The 25,814-nt window shown below is 39.0% G+C and overlaps 2 protein-coding genes across 4 annotated transcripts in view; one reads left to right on the top strand and one right to left on the bottom strand.

Annotated features, from left to right (window-relative positions):
* The window catches only part of ANKMY2 (ankyrin repeat and MYND domain containing 2), a 37,404-nt gene extending 20,716 nt beyond the window's left edge, over positions 1–16,688 (bottom strand). The window contains exons 1-4 of one of the 2 annotated variants that reach the window (XM_045864610.3): positions 16,396–16,688; positions 11,002–11,066; positions 3,172–3,310; positions 995–1,093 (exon numbers count right to left, since the gene is read on the bottom strand). In XM_045864610.3, the coding sequence (XP_045720566.1) occupies positions 995–1,093; positions 3,172–3,310; positions 11,002–11,066; positions 16,396–16,462 (370 nt within the window). In that variant the 5' untranslated portion in view covers positions 16,463–16,688. Of the gene's footprint in view, positions 1–994; positions 1,094–3,171; positions 3,311–11,001; positions 11,067–15,791; positions 15,918–16,395 lie in introns of those variants that run through there. The other variant, XM_064575195.1, reaches the window with a different exon arrangement.
* Positions 16,689–17,015: 327 nt separating this feature from the next.
* Positions 17,016–25,814, top strand: part of BZW2 (basic leucine zipper and W2 domains 2) — a 62,672-nt gene continuing 53,873 nt past the window's right edge. Inside the window, exon 1 of one of the 2 annotated variants that reach the window (XR_010406511.1) lies at positions 17,016–17,174. The gene's annotated coding sequence lies outside the window, so the exon portion shown is untranslated. The remainder of the gene's footprint in view (positions 17,175–25,814) is intronic. The other variant, XM_045864608.3, reaches the window with a different exon arrangement.

The raw sequence follows: 25,814 nt of genomic DNA, 5'->3' as shown, positions 1-25,814 counted from the left end.
CCCTCTCTTTGATATATTTCTATGAAACCCTTAAGTTGTCCCTTGGAGTGTATTTCCACAATGCCTGTCACTGCTGTTAGTCTCTAACTGCCATGAATACATGGACAGCCTCTGTCTCGTTCAGCACTGTAACCAAAGCACAAAGTTTGGTATATACACTATAAACATTAAGTATTTGTTTAATGATTTATTCGTCCCACAAAGGCCACTTGCTGCATTTCCAATAAATCAGATGTTTATATATCTGCTTGTCCATCTCTAGACTCTCCTTAACTGCCAACTCAGTGGGACCAAAATACCAATGACCAAATATTCACGCCATTCTCTTCCAAACCCCTCATATTATGTCCAGGAACAGGATGAATATACCAAGAAATACTGGGCATACACAATAAATGTTTGTACTTGAGGAGGATGATAATGAAGCAGCTATATATTATATTATTATTAATGTTCCTTTCTAGGAAAAAATTGCATTGTGGACATTTTTTATTAGCAACAGTAACTGATGGCATCTATTTAGTGCTACCCGTAAAGCTCCTTCGGTCAGCATCTCATTTAATCCTTTCAGGAACCATGAACCAAGGTGCAATGAGGAAAGTGAAGGTCAGAATGATTAAGTAACCTGCTATTGAGTGGCACAGCCAGAATTTCAAGTGAGGATTACTGACGTCACAGTTCATGTTCTTGACTTTAGGTTAAACTATTTCCCTTAGAGAAATAAAATATACTCATTCAAAGCATTTAACTACAACCAAAATGGCCCCACTATCTTGGTATCTCACAAAGTGGAAATTCCAAATAACCTCCTCATTTTCTCCAAAGTGTCACTGTATAGTTCGCTAAGTCAGACAAAACCTAGCAAACTGTAAACATTTTGCTTTTTTTTTAAAAATAAACACGACGGTATTTGTACTCTGAGAAGCAAAGTGGTATGTTTTCATGAAGGACATTTTGGATAAAACTTAAATTTAAAGCAGCCATAAAAACTCACCCACAAAGGCTGCCATCTGAGCTGCTGTTCTTCCTACAGAGTTGACAACATCTGTCTCGGCACCGGCCTCCAACATTACCCATGTGATGTCTTTGTTACCTGACGTTAAAAAGGAACATGTCAGTTAATACTAAGGAATGCACAATTCAAATACCCCCTTCTAATTTATCTGGACGCTTTTTCCCCATTTAGTTTTAGGTTTCTATCTTGTGAATATTTTCATTTTTTTCTAAAATGTAAATCATAACCACAGTAAAGAGGAAAATGATACCAAAAATCCACACAGAAATTAACCTCATTTTTTGTAAAACCCCTCCCTCCAGGCAATACACAAATGGTATGGAATTATCACTTTTTTTTTTAACAAAATATATTTTTCTTACAGATAAAGCTTAGTGTAAAGTCAAAACGAAAAATAGCAACAATAAAGAGAGAGAAAATGAAAAGAAGTCTCCACTTAGTATCTACTAACCCATCCCAACCCTCACACCTATAGGTCTTGGGATAATGATTTAACAGGTGATAGTCTCTCTTTCTATACTCTTTTCTCTCTAAACATCCATTTGCCTTTATTCTATTTGCATTCTATCACTAACGTAATCATTACAGATATTTTTCTATTATAAACTATACTCAGTGACCAGCTTTTTCCATTAATTTTAGCAAGTTCAAACTATCATTTCCTTAGGAACAGTTCCTGGAAAACACTGCAGAAATCAAAGTTATGCATTTTTTTTTTAAGATTTTATTTATTTATTTGAGAGAGAGAGCACAAGCAGGGGGAGCTGCAAGCAGAGGGAGAAGCAGGCTTCCCGCTGAGCAGGGAGCCCAATGTGGGACTTGATCCCAGGACCCGAGATCATGACCTGAGCCGAAGGCAGCCGCTTAACCGACTGAGCCACCCAGGCACCCAAAGTTATGCATATTTTAAATGTAGTTTGCCAGACTGACTTCCAGCAAGGCTGGGCTGATGTGCATATCCCAAAATGGTACAGAGAAGTCCCTACGCCAATGCTGGACATTATCACTCTTTCTTATCCTCTGCCAATACGGTAAGTGACAAATGATTGTTTATTCTTCCAATTTGCCTTTGTTTATTGGTGAAAGTGTTTTATATCCTTATGAGCCAGCTGTATTTCTTTTGTTTTCTGTTCAATTTCGGTCCAATTTTCTATTGCAGCACTTGTTTCTAAATGATTTATGAGAACTCCTGATATATACTGATATGACCCTTAAAGACACATAATAAATATTTTCCTTAGTTTTTCATTTGTATTTTACTCCATATATGGTATATTCTATATTTGGAAATGTTAAAATTATATATAATCAAATTGGTCAATGTTATCCTTTTTGAATTATATATTTCATATATCACATTTAGAAATGCTTTCCTTTTATCCCCCAAATTTTTATTTAAATTCCAGCTAGTTGACATATAGTACAATGTTAGTTTCAGGTGCAGAATATGGTGATTCATCACTTATATACAACACCGCTACTATGTAATGTTGCTCAAGTGCCCTCATTAATACCCATTACCCATCTAGCCCATCTATGCCCCCCACCGCCCTCCCATGCTTTCCTGTTCCAGGCTTATAAAAATACAGATTACTCCTTTTAAAGTGTGAGAATATTATATTACATCTTTATTTTCTTAAAAAAAAACCCTACAATTATAGATAACTCCACTTAATTTTAAATGTTTCCCAGTTGTCTTTATTCACAAATCATATGCAACATGAATAAGAGTAAGTTTCTAATTGGATCAGCATAATTTAGTACATAAATGTCAGGGAAGCACAGAGACAGCTCTATCATACCAGCTGTTTTCTCAAGACAACAACAAAGACGTTTTCACATTACTTCAAAACACAAGGATACAGTACATTAACAGAACTAACCTGAAGGATTAACGATCTAACTCCTTAACGCTACATAAGACTGTCAATACAATCAGGTGACTTAAATATGTAAAGAAACATTATCACCAAATTAACTATATAACATATTTCATATATTATAACTTCAAAACCCAATTCCTACTTTTTCTGTAAGAACTGATCTTAAAATTACTGTAATAAAAAAAGCATTTAATTTAAAAGTATGTATGTACTTATACCAAATTGGTATGGATGACTAATATTAATATATTAGAATAAATGCTAAAACTTCACCAGAAAGTGCAGCAAACATGAGGGCTGTGTACCCATGCTCGTGTTGATGACAATTTACATCAGCTCCATGTCGTAAAAGTAATTTGCACATATCAAGTTTTCCTTTATAGGCCGCATGCATTAGAGGAGTCATTCCATTCTTTAATAGAAAGGAAAGAAGTATTAGTTTTACTTATTTACCTTTTCCCCTGTGAACAATTCCTGCAATTAATTTAAAAACAGAAAAGAAACATGAATTACTAAATTCATCTTTATAATCCGTAAAGTACTTTTATGTTTATTTCCTCACTTGGATCTTCCATAAACTGCTGAGGAAAAACGATGGTTTTGTTACCTGATTTTTTTTTATTATAGGTTAGCAGACAGATTCAGAGGAGACTTGCTCAACCTCACATAACCAGTAAAATGGCCAGGCAGGCACCAAACCTAGATCATGGGGGCTCTCATCTCTACCACACATAGCTCCTGGGAAAACAAATGAACCAACAGATACAAATGCATAAATACTAAAAAAAAAAAAAAAAAAAAACCTCAAAACAATTAGAATGCCTGTCAAAGAGAAAGTATGAATGAAGTATGTTATATCCACAACATGGAATACCATGAAGCTACTGACTGAATGCATCTATATCTAGTGAACTGGAGAAATGTCCACACATTACTGCCGATGAGAAAAATAAGATGCAGGAAATGTATATTATCATGATATCATTTTTAAAATAATGATCCCCAAACCCCATGTATATTTTAATTACATATATGATTTGATCATATAAATGACTGTATAAATATCGAGAAATGGTTGGTAGTATTTACACTACATTGTTTAGTCTCCATATGTTTTGTACAGATCCAGTGAAACATCCAAACTTATTTGTTGTGGGTATCTGATACTATTTGGTAGATAAATGAACAAGCTGTTCTAGATAAGTGAATTTTCAAAGTAAACCAGGACAAACTATATAAATGCTAGCATTTCAAAGCTGTTTTTGATAAAAACCTCTCCAAAACATTAAATCTTTTACTGTGGTAAACCTCTGAATACTAACATACTTTGACTTGTTCTTTATGATTCCACACTGTTATTATGAACAAAAGCCATCGATATTCTTTTTTTTTTTTAAGATTTTATTTATTTATTTGTCAGAGAGAGAGAGAGCAAGAGAGAACATAAGCAGGAGAATGACAGAGGCAGAGGGAGAAGCAGGCTCTCCGCCGAGCAGGGAGCTCAATGTGGGGCTCGATCCCAGGACCCTGGGATCATGACCTGAGCTGAAGTCAGATGCTTAACTGACTGAGCTACCCAGGTGTCCCAGATTCAAATGTTCTTTTCCATTGTTTTCCCCAAGGACTGGAGAGGCAAGTACCACACTCTACAAGGATGAGGTATTTCAAGGTTGGGAGTGGCTCGGGTGGGTATGGCAATCAGGATCTCACTACACAAACGCAGCTTTGAGGAAGTGGGAATGAACTATATGGTTATTACCTTTTGAATGAGGCAAAAATGTATTCAGAGCATGACTAGGGTGATGGCCCCCGAAGGATGCTATAACCTGGATGTAAGAAGCTAGCATGCAGCCGGGGAGGTGGGGGTAGGACACAGGACAAGCAGGTGGGCAGTCAATCACACAGCAGTCCCATCCTACAAGGAAAGCTTATCTAGCTCTGAGTGAATAAGCCTGACACTATAATACTGTCCTATATGTAAATAAGTCTAAAGCAGCATTCAATACAATGAGAAAAGATGCTTAAGAACGAAGGAGATGTGCAAAATTTTAGGAGGTTACATTGCAAAGTGTCCTCACCTGTTTATGTCTGCTTGTGTTTTAACTGTCCTCTGTGTTGATCACTTCTGTCCATTTACCTGTCTGCCTCCCTGCTTCCTGATCCTGTTTCCTCTTTTTATTTATTTTTTTTAATTTCCTTTCTTTCTCTTTGCTCTTTCTTATTTACCAGCAGTCTAAATAGGGATTGGTTTTTCAGAGCCAATCCATGAGAGCTTTTTAAAGAGGCAATGAGCAAACCCAATCATATCATCTGCTATGCAATCTCTGAAATTGTTATCTTTGTCATGTCTATAATGCAGTGTATGTTTTTCCCATATCAAGTCTCAGTGCTGGGCTGGTTGATTCTGGGTAATAGAAGCCAAACATGTGTTAAGTGATAATTTATGGTAAGCTTTCTTTTCTTTTTTTTACTGAGGTAAAAATTACATACAATGTTGTATCAATTTCAGGTATACAACATAATGATTTGATGTTTGTATATATTATGAAATGCATAGAAGCTTTCCAAGTTAAGTGGATATCACATATACTTTCTTATCTTAGTTCAATTTTGGATTATAAGAACAAAAAGAATAACAAATTTTGAATGTAATTTTTACTATGCATTATCATGGTTACAGTACTGCCTGTTATTTGTGGAAACATTTCAATGTGCAAAGAAAAAAAGGAAGTGACATTAATAAATCTTAATGTTCCAAACAGATATAAAGCTACCGTCCTATAAATTTTCTAGTCTTTCTAGTACTTTTATATATTCCAGTATAATAGCAAGAAAAGGAACTGAATAATTTAAGGGGCACCTGGGTGTCAAATAAATAAATAAATAAATCTTTAAAAAAAAAAGAAAAGGAATTGAATAATTTAAAATACTATCAATCTACTAGACATAGAAGAGAATATCCCATGTTCAAAATAAACTGAAAATGTCTTGTTCTAGTTATAAAAATGGAACAAGTTAGTATCAGTTAGAAAAATAAAATACCTAATGTCCATCCCTGCTCAAATTAGAAAAGAGAAATAAGGTTTCATAAAATGTTATCATAATGTTATATGTAATCCATCAGTTATTATTTTTTTTTTTTTAGATTTTTATTTATTTGACAGAGAGAGACACAGCGAGAGAGAACACAAGTAGGGGGAGTGGGAGAGGGAGAAGCAGACTTCCTGCTGAGCAGGGAGCCCGATGCGGGGCTTGATCCCAGGACCCTGGGACCATGACCCGAGCCGAAGGCAGACGCTTAACGACTGAGCCACCCAGGCGCCCCTGTAATCCATCAGTTATAAGAATCACTTTATTGGGCGCCTGGGTGGCTCAGTTGGTTAAGCGACTGCCTTCGGCTCAGGTCATGATCCTGGAGTCCCGGGATCGAGTCCCGCGTCGGGCTCCCTGCTCGGCAGGGAGTCTGCCTCTCCCTCTGACCCTCCCGACCCTCCCCGCTCTGATGCTCTCTCTCTCTCAAATAAATAAATAAAATCTTTAAAAAAAAAAAAAAAAAGAATCACTTTATTTTCATATTTTAAGATCTCTGAAATTGAGTTGTATTTCACAAATACTAGAATCTTACAAATTATCACCAATCTCCACCCCCTTCATTTTTTTAATATCTCTGAAATCTGGATGAGTCTTAAAATCCATGGCATCTTAGAATCACTGAAACGCCAAGAGTAAAAATCCTCACTTCCTTGTCATTTCCCAAAGGCAACTTTGGAAGAAGTCTGCTTAACTGCGTGAAAAACAAGCAGCTAAAATTCTTTAGATATTAATGACCCTAAAAAGAACTGAAGCTTCTGTCCCATAATTCTTAAATGAAAGAATTTATCAATATTAGCCTATTATGTTACAATTCTGGATCATTACCTAAAGCATTCATTCATTCAGCAAATATTTATTGAGTGCCTAATATATGTCTGACACAGGTTTGTGCGCTGTGGGTAGCAATGAACTAATTCCATGCCCCTCCAGTCTAAGTCCCTGACATTTAAATTTTAGTTGAGGTGACAAGGCAGGTGGTAATACAAGTTCTAGGAAAAGAACATCGATAACAGGGAAACAATGCCAGAGAGCAAGAGGAGATTATTATTTGAAAAAGGACAGTTAAGAAAGGTCCCTCTAGGCAGGTGGCATTTAACAAATCCTTTCCTGAAGGGACTGAAGACACAAAGGATTTAAATAACCGGTGGAAGAATCCTCCAGGTAAAGAGAATGCAAGTGGGAAACTCTCCGGGAGAGGAGTATTGCCTTGAAGGAATATCAAGGAAGCCAAATCTGTCCCCAGCATCTCCAGGAATCTCCTTGTCTTGATCCTCATTCTTCTAAGGTTTTAACATTAAATATGAGAGTGTGTCTAATGTTTTAACATTAAGTAGGATGCAAAGGTTTGTGGAAGGTTTCCACAAACCTTTTATCTTTTATCAAGTTATCAAAGGAAAAAAACAAACAAACCCTATTGTATCCTAATCTGTTAAGAGCTTTTACCATTCATGGATGCTAAATCTTATCATCTGTTGAGATGATCACATTTGCTTCTCTTCTATTCTGTAATATAATAATTGAAAGATTTTCTAAAACTAAACCGTCCTATCATTTTTAGAGAAACCTTACTGGGTTATTTATGTCTAATTATTCTTTTGATATACTACTGGATCAATTTGCTAGTATCTTACTTAGTGTTTTTGCATCTGAGTTATAAACTGAATTGGGCCCAAGGTTTTCTTTGGCTTTTTCCTGTTTTGGCATCAGTGTTATGCTAGTCTTATCAAATGAGTGGGTATCTTCCTGTCTTTCTATGAACTAACAGTATAATCTGTGTAAAATGAGAAGTCCTTGAAGGTTTTGTAACGCTTACTCAGGTTTGCAGCTTTAGAAAGTGGTTGGCATTTAAATATATTTACACAAATTTTCCTTAATTATTCCAGTTTTCTGGAATCTCATATTCTATATGAGACAAATATATTCATTTTTATTTTTCTATGAAGTTACTTTTATATAGGTTTTCATATGTATTGGCTTAAACAAAAACTTATGAAAATTTCCTTTATAACTGCAGTCATGCTCTCTCTTAGTTTCTTGGTGTTTATTTCATTATTTTCTTGCTTAGACTTTTCAAACTGTGTCTAATATTTTGGTCGTGATAACTGCTTTTTCTTTCATTTTTAAAGAGCATTATTGAGATATATAATTCACATACCATATAATTCACCCATTTAATACACACAATTAAATAGTTTTCAGTATATTTACAGAAGTTATACAAGTATCACCACAATCAACTAGAATATTTTTGTTACCCTCACAAGAAACCACATACCTATTATCAGTCATTCCTATTTCCTCCCTGGCCCCCTACTCTCTGACCCAGCCCTAGGCAACCACTAATCAATCTACCTTCTGTCCCTATAGATTTGCCTATTTTGGACATCTCCTATAAATAAAATCATATAATATTTAGTCTTTTGTGACTGGCTTCTTTCACTTGGCAAATATTTTCAAGATTCATCCATGTTATAGCACTTGCCAGGACTTAATTCTTTTTTATGAATGACTATTCCACTGTATGGATATACTACATTTTGTTTATCCACTCATCAGTTAATGGATATTTGGGTTGTTTCCAACTTTGGCTAGTAAGAATAATACTGCTATCAACACTCATGAGCAAGCTTTTGTGTTGATATATGCTTTACTTTTCCTAGGTATATACCTAGGATTACTGGGTCATATAGAAACTCTATGTTTAACCAATGGAGGAACTGACTACCTGTTTTCCGGAGTGGCTGCATCACTCACCCACCAACAATTAATGAGGGCTCCGATTTCTCCACATCCTCACCGATACTTGTTATTATTTCTTTTATTATAGCCATCCCAGTGGGTATGAAGTAGTATCTCACTACAGTCTGTATTTTTTTTTTAAAGATTTTATTTATTTATTTAACAGAGAGAGACAGCAAGAGAGAGAGAGAGAGTGAGCGAGCACAAGCGGGGGAGTGGGAGAGGGAGAAGCAAACTCCCTGCTGAGCAGGGAGCCCGATGTGGGGCTCGATCCCAGGACCCTGGGATCATAACCTGAGCCAAAGGCAGACGCTTAATGACTGAGCCACCCAGGTGCCCCATCTCACTACAGTTCTGATGGCAGCTAATATTGAGCATTTTTTCATTTGCATTTCACTTTCATTTTTTTTATAGCCATCCCAGGGGTAGGAAGTGGTATCTCACTGCAGTTCCCTGGCAACTAATATCAAGCATTTTTTCATGTGCATATTGGTCATCTGAATATCTTTTTGGAGCAATATCTATTCAGATCCTTTGCCCATTTTATAATAGGGTTGTCTTTTTTATTATTGAGTTGTAGAAGTTTATAACAGCTTCTAATTATAAGTCCCTTATCAGATATGATTTGTAAAACCAATCTGTGGATTATCTTTTCACTTTTTTAATGGTATATTTGAAGCATAAAAATTTTTATTTTTTTCTTTTGTTGCTTGTGCCTGGTGGCTTTTTCAAATGTTTATTTCTATTTTATTTCACTGGTTCATTTCCTTTACCCTCTGAGTATAGCCTAATCTTTTTTTAAAATTTCGAGTTAAAAGCTCAGAACACCACAGATTGAAAGTACAATAATAAATGCTGCAAAATTTCCTCTATCACTTTGGCCATATAACCCAGATTTTGATAAATGGTAGCTTTTGATAAATGTTGTTTTTAGTTCTAAATAGTAGACAATTTCTAGTTCTATTCCTTCTTTAACCCAAGAATTACCTAGAATTAAAATAAATTTTTCAGGTTGTTTTGTTATTTGGATCATATTTTTGTTTATTTTCAGTGTATTCTACTGCATTAGGTGAACTTCTTTGAAATTAGCTAAAATTTCCTTTATAAGATAGTATAATACATAGACTATTTTTTATCAATGTTCTACATAAAGAAAATGTACTATTTTTTTTCCATTTTACACACAGTGCATTGACTGTCAATTAGTTATCCAAATTTTCTGTTCCCTATATTACTTTTTTGCTACTTAATCTGGTGGTTTCTTAAAGGTATTATTGTGACCTTACAAATTTCTCCTTTGAATTCTATCTTTTTCTTTATGAATCTCAAAGCTTATAAGCTTATAAGGAAGACTTAAAGCTACTATATTCTTGGTGGGTTAATTAGTAATCTAGGAGAAAAAGTCATCTTTTTAAAATTTTTAAATTTTTTTGCTTTAAATTTTATTTTGTCTGACATTAATTTTGGTACACATTTCTGGGTAAAGAGTCAATAAAACCGCTTCCCCTTTTGCATGAGCAAGTGATGTTCATCTAACTTTCTAGCACTAGAGCCACCCTGTATAATAAGGTAGACACTAGCCCCACATGGCTAATGGCTAATATTGTACAAGTCAGAAAAGACACCACCATCATTGCAGAAAATTATTTTGAAGAGCAATTATTCTAGGAAGTTGAGTTTAGGTTTGATTAGCCTACCCTAGAAGTAGAATTGCTGTATCAAAAGTATGCACATTTAAAAATGACACAGATTCTATGGGGCGCCTGGGTGGCTCAGTTGGTTAAGCGACTGCCTTCGGCGCAGGTCATGATCCTGGAGTCCCGGGATCGAGTCCCACATCGGGCTCCCTGCTCGGCAGGGGGTCTGCTTCTCCCTCTGACCCTCCCCCCTCTCATGTGTTCTCTCTCATTCTCTCTCTCTCAAATAAATAAATAAATAAATCTTTAAAAAATAAATAAATAAAAATAAAAATGACACAGATTCTAAAATTTTCTCCAGTGTGTGATGTCAATTTACACCTAATCCATCATTATATAAAAGTCCAATGTTTCTCAAGAAATGGTATGATTTGGTTTAATTTGGACTTATTTGATTAATACAATTAAACATGTTTTTACATGCTTATTTATCTTTTGTAAAGGGTCTACTTACATTTGGTTTAGAGATTAATATAACTTAAGTACAAATGCTAGAAAACTGTTACCATTACATTTCATATATTATCCATTCTTATAAAAAGTAAAGCACTTTATTCAACTTTTTAAATTTTACCTCATCCAAACAGTTGACATGGACATTCTTGCTGGCTAATAGTGTTCCGGCTTCTTGGACAGTACCTTTAAAAAAGAAAAAAAAAAAAAAAAAGGAAGGAAGGAAAGAAGGAAAGAAAAAAAAAAGCAAAATAAGGTTATTTATCATTACAACAGGAAAAAAAAATCTAGCATCATGGAAACAAATGTTAAAGGGTTATATATAAAACTAAAACTAGTCTGGTTAGATTGTTAAGAAATAAAGCATCAACACATAGTATTTTTTCCACCAAGTAATTATCCAGAAGAACAGATTTACAGAAACTAAAATAGCTCCATCTTGTTTTTACTTCCACTGACCTTAGGGTAATATTAAATTGGCCGTATTTTCCTTTTGGCAGTGATACAATAACCACAAAGCATAAATAAGACTCTTAATACTGAAATCTTGAAGGGCATCTAGTCCAACCCACCATCTAAACCTTAAATTCCAGTCAATGTAATAATTGGAGTTCTAAGTACAGTCACTATTTCTATACTCTGTCATCACCAGACCCTGTGACTTGATGGCAGCATACTTATAATAGAATTCTTGGTTTAGAAATGCTTAGGTAAACATTTCTTTGAAGGCTGGTTCCATAGAAAAGTGCCTTATGGTCAGTACTCAGACTGTCATAATTAACGTCCTCAAACATAAACCTGAAGGTTAGTCCTTTGTAAATTTGGAAATAAGCTATAATGGGGCCACAACCATCAGGTTTTTCCAGTCTTCTGTAAGGCATACTGACACAATCTAGTTGCAAGAGAGAATGTTGCTATTATCATCGTTAATAATAGTCAGCTACTCGTTCTGCCAAAAAAATTCTGGTTTGACGAGGAAAGGAACAATGAAATTGAACGTTCTCAGGAAGAAAGGATGAGATGAGCCTCTTCTCCACAAGGACATAAAAGAATAGGAGCATCCCACAACTAGGAGTTTTTTCTTTCAACTGAAAATTATAGTTTAGGAACGTGCTAAATTCTGCTAGTCTTCCAGAGTTAAATGTGGAATGCAGAATAAAGATTAGCATGCTTCTCTCTCCCTCACCTGCTCCTTAGGCAAGTCATCTGGTTGCCTCACACCAACAGGGAACAGACAGAGAAATGTCTCCTAGATTGACAGAGAAATAGCTCAGCTGGGGAAATGTGTCAAGTGAATGATCTACAAGTCCCTGGATTCTGACAGCAGCTATCTTGTAAAAAGCACATTTTTCTGACCCTGTACTCCATCTGAGGGCAGTTAGTATCACGGGCTGAAGGGCTACGAAATGAATGGGGGAAAGCTCTCAAGCACGTAAGCAAGTTCTACGTGGAACTTATCCATATCTGGCCTTCTCATCAGAGACTTTCTCCTACATCTTTAGAAAGGAATTCAAATAGAACAAAAACTCCGGCACCCCAATTTCACTTCAGGAAGATGCTTTGGTTGACTTCCATTATCCAGTGAGAAATGACTGAAGTGATTTTCCATCTGATTAGGAGATACACAGGAAAGGGAGAATACTAGAGGGACTATGAGCCCGTCAAAGCATGCTCCATGTTGGGAGAGGGTGGGGATTATAATAATAAACATTTGGCTCACTGTGAGAGAATAGGTCAATAATTCTATAAAATGTTTAGCCCAATGGCCAACAGTCTAAGTTAAATCTGTCTTGTCAGGAAGCAATTTAAAATAAGTAAATAAAGATGAGGCATGCACACATATACCCCTGAATACCAGTTAGCCTTTTAAAATGCAGGGACCAAGATGAAAATTTTTTTCTCAAACAGATTTTGGAAAATAGATGAGCAAAATACCCAAAGAAGAAAAACTTGTGATGACTTCTAATTTTATTTTCCTAATTTAATGACATCAGTAGAAAATTATAGAAGGTTTGGAATACACTTAAATATGCACCATTTATCGTACTTTATACCTCAATATAGTTGGCTAAATAAACCTTATTGTCCAAGCCTGTTTCATAATTCCTCTTATGTAAATAACGAAAAAAAAAGCAGTAAATTCATTACTTTCTCATTAAGTCCACAATCCCAGAGATTTCAGGTACTAAACAAGTAATGAAGATCTTCTGGTTTATACCCTTAAGGAAAGTTTAATTTATTTTGAAATAGTGCTTCCTCAGTGCTTAACAAAAGAGATATCAGAACTTAGAAGAATGGGTCAATCTGCATGTCATATAAACCCACTGGATGTGCTTCAGTGATTTCAATTTTCTTTTCTTAAATGTCATTGAATGGGCGCCATCATTAACTATGATATGAATGCTATATGTGAAAGAGCTTCTCAGTTTTATCTGGAACTTCTTCTTGGCATTTCTAACAAATATACAATCTATAAACTACCTAGCACATGAATTCACTTGAAGAAGAAATCATTCTAAAAGTGTCCAGGAGCAATGTATAAGCATTCTCTAGATTGTTAAGTATCACTCACAGTCCGCTTAACTTCTGAAGGGCACTGACTGACCGAGGAGAGATACTCAGTAATTTGCTGAGTTTATTTTGGATTGGCCAAAATGACAGGTCATACTTGGCTGAAAATTTATTGTCAGTTCCAGGTACTAGTGCTGACTAATCTAGTACTTCCCAAAGTCGAGAAATATATTAAAGGGGAAAAAAAAGAATTAAGAACTCTACCCACCCACTTGAAAAAAAAAGTTTCTTATGAATATAAATATAAACTTCGCTTAGGACCTTCATTGCATTGTAAACCAAAAAATATTTTACAAATTAAACGCACACAAAACCACAAAATCAGTAACATTTAGAATTAAAATGAATTTAACTTGACAGATGATACTGCGTTGCTGAAATTAAATTGCCTCTAGAAGTGACTATGGTATGGACTGCTATGGTTCTGGTTTCATTTTTTTGCTTAGTTTGTTTTCTTTTCTTTTTTTTAAATTTTATTTATTTGACAGAGAGAGAGAGAGAGATCACAAGTAGGCAGAGCAGGAGGCAGAGGGAGAGGGAGAGGGAGAAGCAGGCTCCCCACTGAGCAGGGAACCCGATGTAGGGCTCCATCCCAGGATCCTGGGATCATGACCTGAGCCGGAGGCAGATGCTTAACCGACTGAGCCACCCAGGTGCCCCTGTTTAGTTAGTTTTCAAGTCCAGTGTATTTCTAGGACTATAGGCCAAATGCTATCTCTGCTTTGCCACTTATTTCCTGTGTGACACTGGACAAGTTATCTAACTTCTCAGTTCCTCAGTTTCTGTGTCTATAAATTGGAGATCACTGTCTTTACCATAATAACAGACAAGACAAACAGCACTTTAAATGCTTTACAGACACTAACTCATTTGATCCTCCCAACAATGTTAACCAAGGAGAACCGGAAGCTCAGAAAGAGTAACTTGCCCAAGGCCACATCACCAGCAAATGATTGTGGTAGGATTCCAAATCAGACCTGCATGGTGAACCAACACCCCATATAGTCTCTCATCATGCTGTTGCTTAAAAATAATTCCTAGCTCATCAAAATCAAATGTATCAACATATGTAAAGTGCTAAGAATTATGCCTGGCTCATACCAACATTCAATAAAGGCTGACTATAGTTGTTATTTTCTCATATCTCCCATTATTTTTCTTTGAGAGTACAGTGATGTCCCAAGGACCTTCACTTGACAAGAATGTATCACAGACTAAGTCCGTCTCAGTTATTTTCTCATGGCTTGGGCCAATGAAATTGGTGAACCACGTTGTCTCTGCTCGAATGCAACTTGATGTACAGTGTGGACCCAGAAACATCACAGCACTAACCAGACTAAACTTGACATTAATTCTCTTTTACACCATCTTTAAAATAAAAACTGGTGTACACCTAAGAAAATATCCAAGGATCCCCCCCCCATCCCTTCCAGAAACCCACTTTATAAAACTGCTCACTTGTTTATACTCTGAAAAACTGATAGCTCTGGACTGTTTAAAAGCAGAATGTGGGTGGATTTTGAGTGGATCCTGTTTCCTTTTGCCCAGCACAGTACCTGGCACACAGTGGGGGCTCCCATGATTTCTGAACTGAATCCCAGAGCCACTGAGGGAAGGGAGAAATTACCCAGAGACAGGAGGAACAAAAGACTGCAGTGCTAAAAAGGTCGGCCAGAACTGTGCAGAACAAACAATAAAAGCACCAACTCCATATCCCATAGTTCTAGGCAAAGAAGACTTGTGATAAATGTAGATGTGACTGACTTAAAATTGTTGAGATCAGATGAGGTGGGCTCAGCTCATCGGCACCTGCTGGGTTCAAATCTGATTTTTTTTTCTCTTTTACATTTAGACTTCCCTTGTCAGTATGAAGAATAAATTTGCCTTACTCTCTGGGGGGTCCAGATTTGAGCCTGGCTGCTTAAGAGAAAGAAGACTGGAAACTGGGAAGCCTTTATGCTGCGATAACTGGCCTCTCTGCCATTCCAGGGCAGATGTGGCTATCTCACTCTTGAGCCTAAACCAACCACCTTAACTCTGTCCGCAGCCCCACCCATGCCCATCCGGAGCTGTGACTGTGCAGGAGAAGCCACGTAGTCACGCTCTTGGCACCTGCCAGGTAACGGGACTCAGCAGGGAACTCCTCCGGGACATCCACTCGGGGACTGAAGGAGAAACATGGCTTCTGGCTCGTCCCGGCGGCCTACATCTCCCTCCCCAGCACCCGAAGCGGCGGAAGTGGGACAGGCGTTGGGAGAGTGGAAGGGAAGGCGCAGAAGAGCGCGGGGAGAAGATCGAAGCTCTGCTAAGTGCGCCGAGGGCTGGGGACGCCTAGCCTACCTCTTCGCTTCCCTGCGGGTTCCTGCGGGGGCCGGGGGCTTCTGGAAGGAAGCCGGGGAGGCCCGGACGCAGAACCCTCAATGTAGCGAATTACAGACCTAGTTCTGTGCCCTTATAAAGAACCCTTCTCCTTAGGAGTTCCCTCCACCCCCAGGCGGGGGCGGGGACAGCTATGGGATCCAGATCTTTCGGCCTCCGGAAGTCGAAACGGCCCTTTAGACACCCTTCTAAGAACCTGAGGCCACTGTCGCCAAGACAGACGGTGGTCAAAATCACCTGGAGAGTTTCAAGCATGCGCATCATGGGACCCACACACAGAGGTCTCTCATTATAATCTAAGCTGGGACCTGGAAATGTGTATCTTTCCAAAGCTGGCTTGGGAGACGAACCCCTGCAGCCTCCGTTCTTGTCCCAGCGTCTCGTCCCCCTCCTCTCCGCCCCCGCAACCGGTCCCAGGCCACTGGGAGAAACGCTATTTCCCGGTGCGAGGCCACGAACCTCGCAGAACCGCAGCGGAGGGTCAGCCCGGCCAGGGGCGCCCCCGGGGCTCCGCCACGCCCCCAGCCCAGGCAGGCAGCGGCCCGTTGCAGCCCAGCACCCGTACCTTTCCCGATGACTTCCAGCAGCTCCTTTTCTTCCTGGGTCAGCTCGCCTTTCGTTATATGAACCATTGCTCCCGCCAGCTTGAAGATGATTCTGTTTCTTTGGAGGTATTAAAAAGAAACTATGTGTGTGTGTGTTAGGAATGCCAACCGCAATGGGGCAACTCGAGACCAGACGCTGAGTAGCCAACCGCGGAAGCGTTCGAATTCTCTCCTCCCTCCCGCGGGCTGGCGAGCAGCTGGCGAGCTCCAGCGAGCCGGGAGGTCTGTCGCGGCAAGCCCAGCGACAGTCACCGCCCGCCCGCGCGTCATTGGCCAGGCCGGGAGGAGGAGCTACAGGAGGTGGCAGCGAGAGACTCCTATTGGCGCAGCCTGGCAAGGAAAAACCCAATGGAGAAAATCAGAGGGGGGAATCAAATTCCTCTTCCACCTTCCCCACCCCCTTCCTGCGCTCTGTTCAGACATTTAGGCACACGCAATATTTGAATTCTCTTTTCAGAAGTTCCGGGTCCGCCCACGGCTGCTCGGGGCGCGCAGAGGTCCCTGGCTGTCTCCACAAGCCCCCACCGTTTTCCCAGGAGTGGCGCAGCCCGGGACGGGGGCGGGCTGGGAGGCGGGGCGGGGCGGGAGGCGGGGCCGCGCCGGGCTCTGTGGGTCGATGTCAATGTGTCTGTCCTTCACTCCTCCATTGTCTGCCGCCGCCGCTGCCGCGGGTGCCACCGCCGCTGCCGGAATCGCCGCAGCCTGCAGCCTCGCGCGTCGCCGCTACCTCCTCCGACAGGTGAGAAGCAACCCAGGTGGGACAGGGGAAGCCTGGAAGGCTGCGGGAACCGCGGCCGCCGCCCCGCCGGGGGCTTCCATCCGGGCGGGAGCTGGCGGGCAGGAAGCATGTGCCTGCTGGGGCGGCTTCCTGTACCCCGGGGGGGAAGCCTGCCCTCTACCCCAGTACCATGGCGTATACCGCGTATCAGTACCCCAGATTGAAGATTCGCCACTTGCCACGAGTGGCCGCCCGGGGAGACCCTGGGACAGAGCCGGCGGGGGCGGGCCACGCGGTGGGAAGCGGCGGGTGCATATCGTCTCGTGCGTGGCATCGCCAGATGCGGCTTCCCAGAGGCCGGGACTGGGGCTTGGGGCTAGGGGTGGGATGGGGAGGAGCGCTCCCCAGTGCGAGCGAGGTGGACGCATCATGAGAATAGTCTCTGAAGAAGGTAGTTCTCTTTTGGCAAGCCTCGACCGCCACCCCCTTACCCCCTACCCGCGCTGTCCAAAACACACACACTACTTGTCATCTCTGGCCTCTGTGGAAGCTACAGAAGAAAACCGGATCTGATCGCCCTATGGTGCCTGTTAAGGATGTTTGAAAGCAATTTACACTTAAACTAATACTTCGTTTATGAGAGATGGCTTGGGGGGGAAGGGGGAAAGGAGGGCCTCTGCTCTGCTAGAGTTCCCAGTCTCTTTGTAACTCCGATCTTGAGATTTATGGAAATAGGGAGGGGAGGGGAAGGGGGCGGAGATTAAATTGGCGTTGCTGTCTATATATAGCCTTAGATTAGCCTCTTAATCCAACCTTCATTCAACTGTAATATGTTGCCTCGAGCTTTGAGCTTCCACCATAGGTACCTAGGTGGTAAATGCAAGTGTGTACCCTCTTGTGGCTCAGAAGCAAGACTTGCTGGCTAATACGAAGTCAGTCATTCCTCCAGGGCGCGCATCCGTAACATATTTACAGCCTCAATGAAAGCTTCTTTAGAAATAAGTGTTTATGTGTCACTGTTGTTTCTGTATGGACTAGTATTGATTTTTCTTCCTAGACTCATGTACTTCAAAGAGAAATACTTGAATAATCATCTAGACTTTTTTGTTAAGCATCCCCACCACCCTCTTTCTCCCCACAGTGCCATATATGAAATGAAATGCATTTTCTTCTCGCCTTATGCCTTCGATCTTTCTTTCTTTTTCTTTCTTTCTTTCCTTTTTTTTTTTTTTTTTTTTTTTTGGCATTCATAACACTTCTGAAATCCTGGAAGATGTTCATCATTATTTCCTGCATTTAACAAAATCTTTTCTAAACTCCAGCTGTTTTCTTTTTAAGGCTTCATCTTTACAGGCTGGGGCAGATCTGAGCCAGAACATCTCACATGAAAATACTTTGTAATTATTCATCTCAATGTATAACAAAGAAACTGTTGTTTGATGATGCTTTAATAATGACGTGGCTTGTTCAGACAACAAGTAGTAAGGCTTTTGAGAGTGACCAATATTTTGTAACACTTAAAATGCTGTTACTGCCACAGTTACAATTGATTTAAAACACAGTATTATGCAGAAGAAACCCAGGAACCTAAGAAAATGCTTGCAGAGTAACCTCCTCTAACAAGTGACTGAACATTTTATGGTGGATGTGTGTCCAGATTTGGGTACTTCATTGCCAGTATTTCCATATCTTTTGCCAAATTGGGGCCATGGTTACTTGAAGGTCACACCTGTTTGTCTCACTGAAGTTGTTAGTTCCTCGAGGATAGCAACTTGTTACCTATTTTCTTGGTGCTTATTGGCATCTGGTTGGTATTTAGTCCTCTGAATACATGACTTCAGTAAATTTAGTCAATGCCATTTAAAGACAAAAACTAACATCTACAAAGAAATGCAGATAAATAATATGTTGTTTAAATTCCTAGAAACAGATGTGTAATGGATAGCATTCATCAGATGGATTACATTAATCATTTTGTACAGAGTAAATATTTAATGTAGGACTAAGACTAGCTGATAAGCATACCTTAAACTTGATCAAGGAACTTTTCTTGTACTAAGAATGTATTAGAAGTTTTATTGGTAATAAAAAACTACCACCCACTTATGGAGTATTTAATTTGTGCCAGATATTCTAGCAGATGCTTTCTATGGGATTAAATTTAACCATTGTTAGAGTGACCTGAATTATAGTAATCTCTCTTTCGGCAAATAAGAGGACAGAAACTAAAAGAACTTAATAAATTTGCCCACCAGTTAGGAAGTGTCAGAGCCAGAATTGGAACCCAGATCTGTCTCCAAAACCTTTTCTCTTTCTATGATTTTCTGCCTATGTGGCTGGCAATAAGGGGGAAATTATATATTCTTTCCACTAACCAATAGATAATACATTCATGTGGTTCAGCATGCCACAGGTACAAAAGCCTCCTTCCTGCCCCCTTTACCAGTCTTTTCTCCATGCCCTGCAACCATTGGTATCTGTTTCTCTCATATCCTTCCTGAGATATTTTATGTGTTTATGGCTTATATGTATATTCCCACTTTAGGACAGAAATTGGAACATAGAAACACACTTCCACACTGCATAATAATATTTGCATGATGCTTTGGTCTCTCTTCTGTTTCTTTTGTCACCTTTTTAAAAATAATGTTTTCTGAAATGTCTGACATTTTTGTCTCCTCTCTTTTCTATTACTGCCACCCTAGACCTCTTCTGGCCCATTGCCATGGATTCCTAAGTAGCCTGCTTCTCTCTCACCTCAAGCCCATGCAGCTAATTCAAGGTGCTACCAGTTCAGTAAACCTTGAGCACCCATGACCCCCCAAGAATGAGACATACTCTGTAAAGACAGAATTGAGTTACTTAAAACATGTCAATAGCTTTCCACTGGCTACAGAACAGAGGTCCAGTTCTTGCTTGGAAGGCTCCATCTTCTGGTCCCAGCCTGCATTTCCAGTCAGCCAGCCCCTCCCACACACTCTAAGGTCACCACACTCACTGCTGGTTCCCTCACATGCCAGTAATTTCCACCCCTTTGTTCCTGTTTTTCTCTTCCTGGAATGCCCTCCCTTCCTTCACCACTAAGTCTCTTGCCTCCTCCTCAGATCTGATGGACTGCTCAACTTTCAAAATACCACTTTTTTTCATGATCACCTCTCCCACCTTATCCAGTGAGGGCATCACAGATGCTAGGAAACACATTTCTTCTTGTGTTTGAGGGGGATAAGTAAAAATCTTTACACAGGAGTCGCTGGTAGCATTATTGGCATGCTCTAAGCCTCTCCTACCTTCTTAGGAGCCCTAGTGCCTCCCCACCCCAATCATTGCTTCTTCCTCTGGCTCCCCATGAAAATACCCGAAGCAGGTACCTTTTCATGACATTCTGGTATAGTTCTTATGAATCTGTTTGACCCCGTCTCCTTCTCAACTCTGAATTAGCTAGCACTAATTTATCCTTGTTTCTCAAAATCGTATCCCAGTGTCTGGCACCTAGTATATACTCCGTGCTTGCTGATTTGAATTTAGTTTGATCTCTAACTTATTTTACGTGGATTTGTTTCCCTACTTGACTAATCCTTCCTGGCCATGTGAGATGATGTGGCACCGAGCACACACAGCCATAACTAAGGGCAGAAGGTCTTTAAATGTTTCATTCTCAAGCTTCTTGACACACTGATTGATGAATGCTGTCAACCAAGAAAAAAAAATTGTCGATTTGTACATGTTACAGATTTCACATACCATTCCTGGATTTCCCCCATTAAATCCCCCAGACCTCCAATTCTCTGCTTTTAGAGATTGCTTTTTCCTTTTTCTGCAGGGCAATAGCTCGTTTTTGAGCATTATATCTTTCTGGGTAATGTTTCCTTGACATTTGATTTTCTTTTCTTAGGTACATTTTTTGACTGAGAGAGTATTTGATGCTATTATGGAATTTTCTTTTACGTTTGAAAAAACTATTGTAGATATATTTTTAAAAGATTCCTTGTCTTTTAGAGATATGTACGGTATTATTTAAGGAGGGAATTATATGACATCTGAGATTTGCTTCAGTATAATTCTGTGACCATGGAGGACAGACACTGAGTAAGAGTATGAATAAGGAAATTGACTTGTTAACACTTGAAGCTGGATGATGAGTAGATTGACTTATTAAACTGTTCTCTCTACTTTTGGGTATGTTTGAAATTTTCCATAATGAAGTTTTTGAAAGGAGAATTTGGAAGTATTACAGCCTCTAAAAATTGTCATTGTTGTTTAACAAAGCAGAAGAAATAATATGAATACAAATGTTCTTTCTAACTCTTGGAGTTTAGCTTATGCAATTATTCATTTAATGTTAAAACAGTTACACCTCAGTCTGCAAAGGACTGTATTGTGACCAGTGCATTTCCATAAACTTTTCATATCACATTTTAGCTTCTCCACAAAACTAAAAGGTAGGTGGCATTGCTCAGTGCTTGTGTCAGAGGCTTATGAATATCTCACTGGAAGCTAATTTTCATCTTTTTTGAAAAATGACAAAGTAATTTGCAGACAGTCTGAACAAGGTACGAAATATTTAACTTAACTGAAAAAAACGAGATGTGAATGGAGATACTGGTTTTCTTCTATGTCTCCTAAGCCATTTCCCAAAAAAGAAGTACCAAAACTGTTGTGGGCAGTATCAGCATTGTTAGGACAAGTATATTAATGTAGGAATAGAAGGGCCAGACTCAGAACTTGTGCCTGCAGGATTCTTACTCAGGTTTTGCTTAACTAAATGCTTATTTTCACACTTACTTCCTGGATTCTTACAACTTTATAACTTAATGTTTCCTGATATTTATGTTTCTTTTCTTACGTTTTGGACTTTTTAAATGTTGATGTTTCCCAAGGCCAACATGGACTTTTTTTGTGTCATTTTCTGACATGTCTTCCCAGACTTTGAAGGATTTTTGAAGATTTACTTAAGCTTCAAAGTGAAGTAGTCTAAGGACCCTGTAGCCAATCCATTATCACTGCCAGATATTGTTGAAGCACGTATTAGTATATCTCCAGCTTCAACTCCTATTTATATTAACTATATTGCTGCGCAATTTAAAACTCTAGGCTGGTGCCTCTTATCTGAGTGTAGCAGAACTGTCCCAATAATTAAAAATAGAAAGCTATTTCTGCATCAGAAGGAAAAAGTATTCCCTTTAATTCCCAATTAATACATTTAGGCTAGAAAATTGGTGGTTTTGTCTCTTGCCATTTGATTGTCTATTGTGCAATTGTGTTAAACCCAGAAGACAAAGCAGCCCTTTAAACTACATTGATCGGGCGCCTGGGTGGCTCAGTCGGTTAAGCGACTGCCTTCGGCTCAGGTCATGATCCTGGAGTCCCGGGATCGAGTCCCACATCGGGCTCCCTGCTCGGCAGGGAGTCTGCTTCTCCCTCTGACCCTCCCCCCCTCATGCTCTCTCTCTCTCATTCTCTATCTCTCAAATAAATAAAATCTTTAAAAAAATAAAAAAATAAATAAACTACATTGATCACCCTCTGAGCAGGATCTCTTCCTGGTCTGTTGATCGTGGAGTCAAGCAGGCCCAATAAGTAGCCTCTTGTGATCTGGTAGGAAATGATTATGGATGGTCTCTGGGAGACAGCCAAGCACAACCAGAGCCCTGGGAATTGGAGGGAGAAAAGGCTCCAGCTTCTGGGATGAGATGTATTTTCCAAAGCAATCTCCCTTACTTTCAGTTTCTTCATATATATACAACAGAGATGCTCACCAAGCTTATAGGGTGACTTTGAGGATGCTTGAGGATACCCTGTACTGTAAAATGTTATATTAAAGCAAGTTGTTATTTTTAGGGCCAATTCTGTCTGTTTACAGTTGGGAAAAACACAATTATAGGCCAGTTGATAAAACATTTCAATATAAAATTGTCTTGACATTAGTATTTGGTATACACCTATCTTCCTCGATTTGGGAAGATAAAAATTATTTTTTTAAAGATTCTATTTATTTGAGAGAGAGAGAGTGAGAGAGAGCAAGCAGAAGCAGTAGGGAGAAGCAGAGGCTGAGCAGGGAGCTGGACCTGTGGCTTGATCCCAGGATCATGATCCCAGATCATGACCTGAGCCGAAGACAGACACGTAACAGACTGAGCCACCCAGGCACCCCAAGATAAAAATTATTTTTAAAGAGAGAGTCATAAAAGATAAAATTATATCTCAGAATTGGTATGTTAATAAGAAAAATCTTGGTGTGCATCTGTTATGATCAATAAATCCCAAAGAATAAGACATGATCTTTGTCTTCAAGAGGCTTATACTATCCTTCAAGAGACAGGCCAATCCGTGAACCAGCAGGGACTGAATGAAGTAATCCTCCTAAAGCTCTGTCCTGCTTATGTCAGCCCACAGGTTAGATACCTTTGAGAACCCTTTGCTTGTTCAAGTGCCTTCCCTGGCGCCTGCCATCTTTTAGCTCTAATTGGAACAATGTTGTTACTCCTCTACCCACCCACTGGCTTCCTGATCCTGGAATGCCCTCCTCCACCCATTTCTGCATATCAAATTTTACTCAAATCCTCAGCTCAAATGACCCCTCCTCCACACAGCCTTCAGTCTCCAACCAGAGCTGTACAGACATGAGTATGAATTCCAGAATGGGTGGAGCTCAGTGGGAGGGCTAATTCCTGGAGAAAGTGAGATTTTGAACTGAGTCTGGAAGGACTGGTGAATTTGGCAAGCCAGGGAACGGACAGCATTCCAGGGAGAACAACCCCCTAGAAAAACAATTATAAAAAATATTATAACATTATAAATATTTATAAGATAAATATGGGCTACAGTTTCACAGCCAACCATACTGGAACTAGCAATGATTTCACTCAAAAACATGTTTTCCTCAATGTGTCGACTTTTTAAGATCATAAAAGTAGTAGATTATATTTTAAAGCACACTTTGATGGTGTTCTTGCAAGTACTTTATAAAACGTGATATCACATGTTTCAGACTAAATTCAAAATCACAAACCACTGTCTTCAGCATTGGTGTTAGCAAGAAGTTGATAATAGACATTAAAACAAACAATGGAAGAGAAAATCATACATCTATTAGAATATTTTGCCCTTAATTACACAGTGATTTGAAATTATTCAAAATAACTAGAATATAAATAGCTAGAAAATAAGTAGGAAATTGTGAGGTTTATTTTTTAAATAAAATCTATCTGAATATCTGATCCATGGAATTTTTAAAATCTGTACCTTAAAGGAATTTTAGGACTTTTTTACTCTTTCGATTTGACTTTTTTTTCCAATCAGACTATTCTGATTTTTTTTTTTTCCTACTTTTACTCAGTGGAATGCTGAAACAGTTAAACCCAAGAGATAGGACAAGGGATTTAATAATCAGATTAATGTGAATCATTTTAATGCAGGATTGTGGTTGTCATTAGGAGTTTCAGCAGCATTTTCCCTTGGTATCTATTAGGGAATAAAATACTTGATGGTTTAGAATAATTTTTGGATTTTTAATATAAAATGTGCAAATATTAGCAGGATATACACAAGAATACTTTTCATTCTTAGCTCACTCTAATGTTGCTATTGATGTCATGGGTCTCTTTAGTAAGTTTTTTTTGGGCAGTTAAATGCCAAATGGAATGATTTGACTTGTTCTGAATTTGGCATGTGTTGAGTGAAGAGTGCCAAAAAATGTTCTGTCATATTTGTAAACCATCTATTTTGAAAATAAGGTTTAGGTAACTTACTGAATGAACTATTCTTTTGGCAAATGCCAAAGAGACAATGCCTTTGTTATTCTTTCTTGATTTTTAATATCAGGTGTATCTTTTGTTTATGTCAAAAAAGGAAAATATAATGATAACATATAAGAAAGCATAATGCCCCACATTAATATTGAAGATAGTGTTTTGGGGCACTTGGGTGCTTAGTCGGTTAGGTGTCTGACTTTGGCTCAGCTCCTGATTGCAGGGTCCTAGGATTGAGCCCCGCGCTAAGCGGGGAGCCCACTCCTCCCTCTCCCTCTGCCCCTCCCCCAACTTGTGCTAGTGCTCTCTCTTTCTCTCTCTTAAATAAATGGGTTCTTTAATACATACATACATATATACATAAATATAGTGTCATTTTGGGCTGCCTTTAATTTTCTTAATTATGCAAATAGTATTTTAGTAGGAAAGCAATAACTTAAATCTGTGTAAGATGTAGAATTATATTTTGTCTATTCATATTTCAATTTATTTTTATGTTAAATGAGGACTTTCAAAAAACAGTTGTTAGATGTACTGTTATCTTTGAGGACTTCTAAATAAATCATAATAAAACCCCCAGGCAGGGGTATATAATTAAGAAGGAATACCAACTCTTAAACATTGCAGAGAATATATCATAAGCCACTGTGAGGTGAGCAGTTTTAGAATATTCTACTGTCGGGGTGCCTGGTGGCTCAGTCGTTAAGCGTCTGCCTTCGGCTCGGGTCATGATCCCAGGGTCCTGGGATCGAGCCCCGCATTGGGCTCCCTGCTCAGCGGGAAGCCTGCTTCTCCCTCTCCCACTCCCCCTGCTTGTGTTCCCTCTCTCGCTGTCTCTCTCTCTCTGTCAAATAAATAAATCTTAAAAAATTATAAAAAAAAAAAAAAAAGAATATTCTACTGTCATCCTGTT

Source organism: Mirounga angustirostris, unplaced genomic scaffold (genome assembly GCF_029215605.1).
Source record: "Mirounga angustirostris isolate CCGP_5_RB_7025 unplaced genomic scaffold, mMirAng1.0.hap1 SCAF_12, whole genome shotgun sequence".
NCBI lineage: Eukaryota > Metazoa > Chordata > Mammalia > Carnivora > Phocidae > Mirounga > Mirounga angustirostris.
This window is presented reverse-complemented; position numbering and strand designations above follow the sequence as displayed.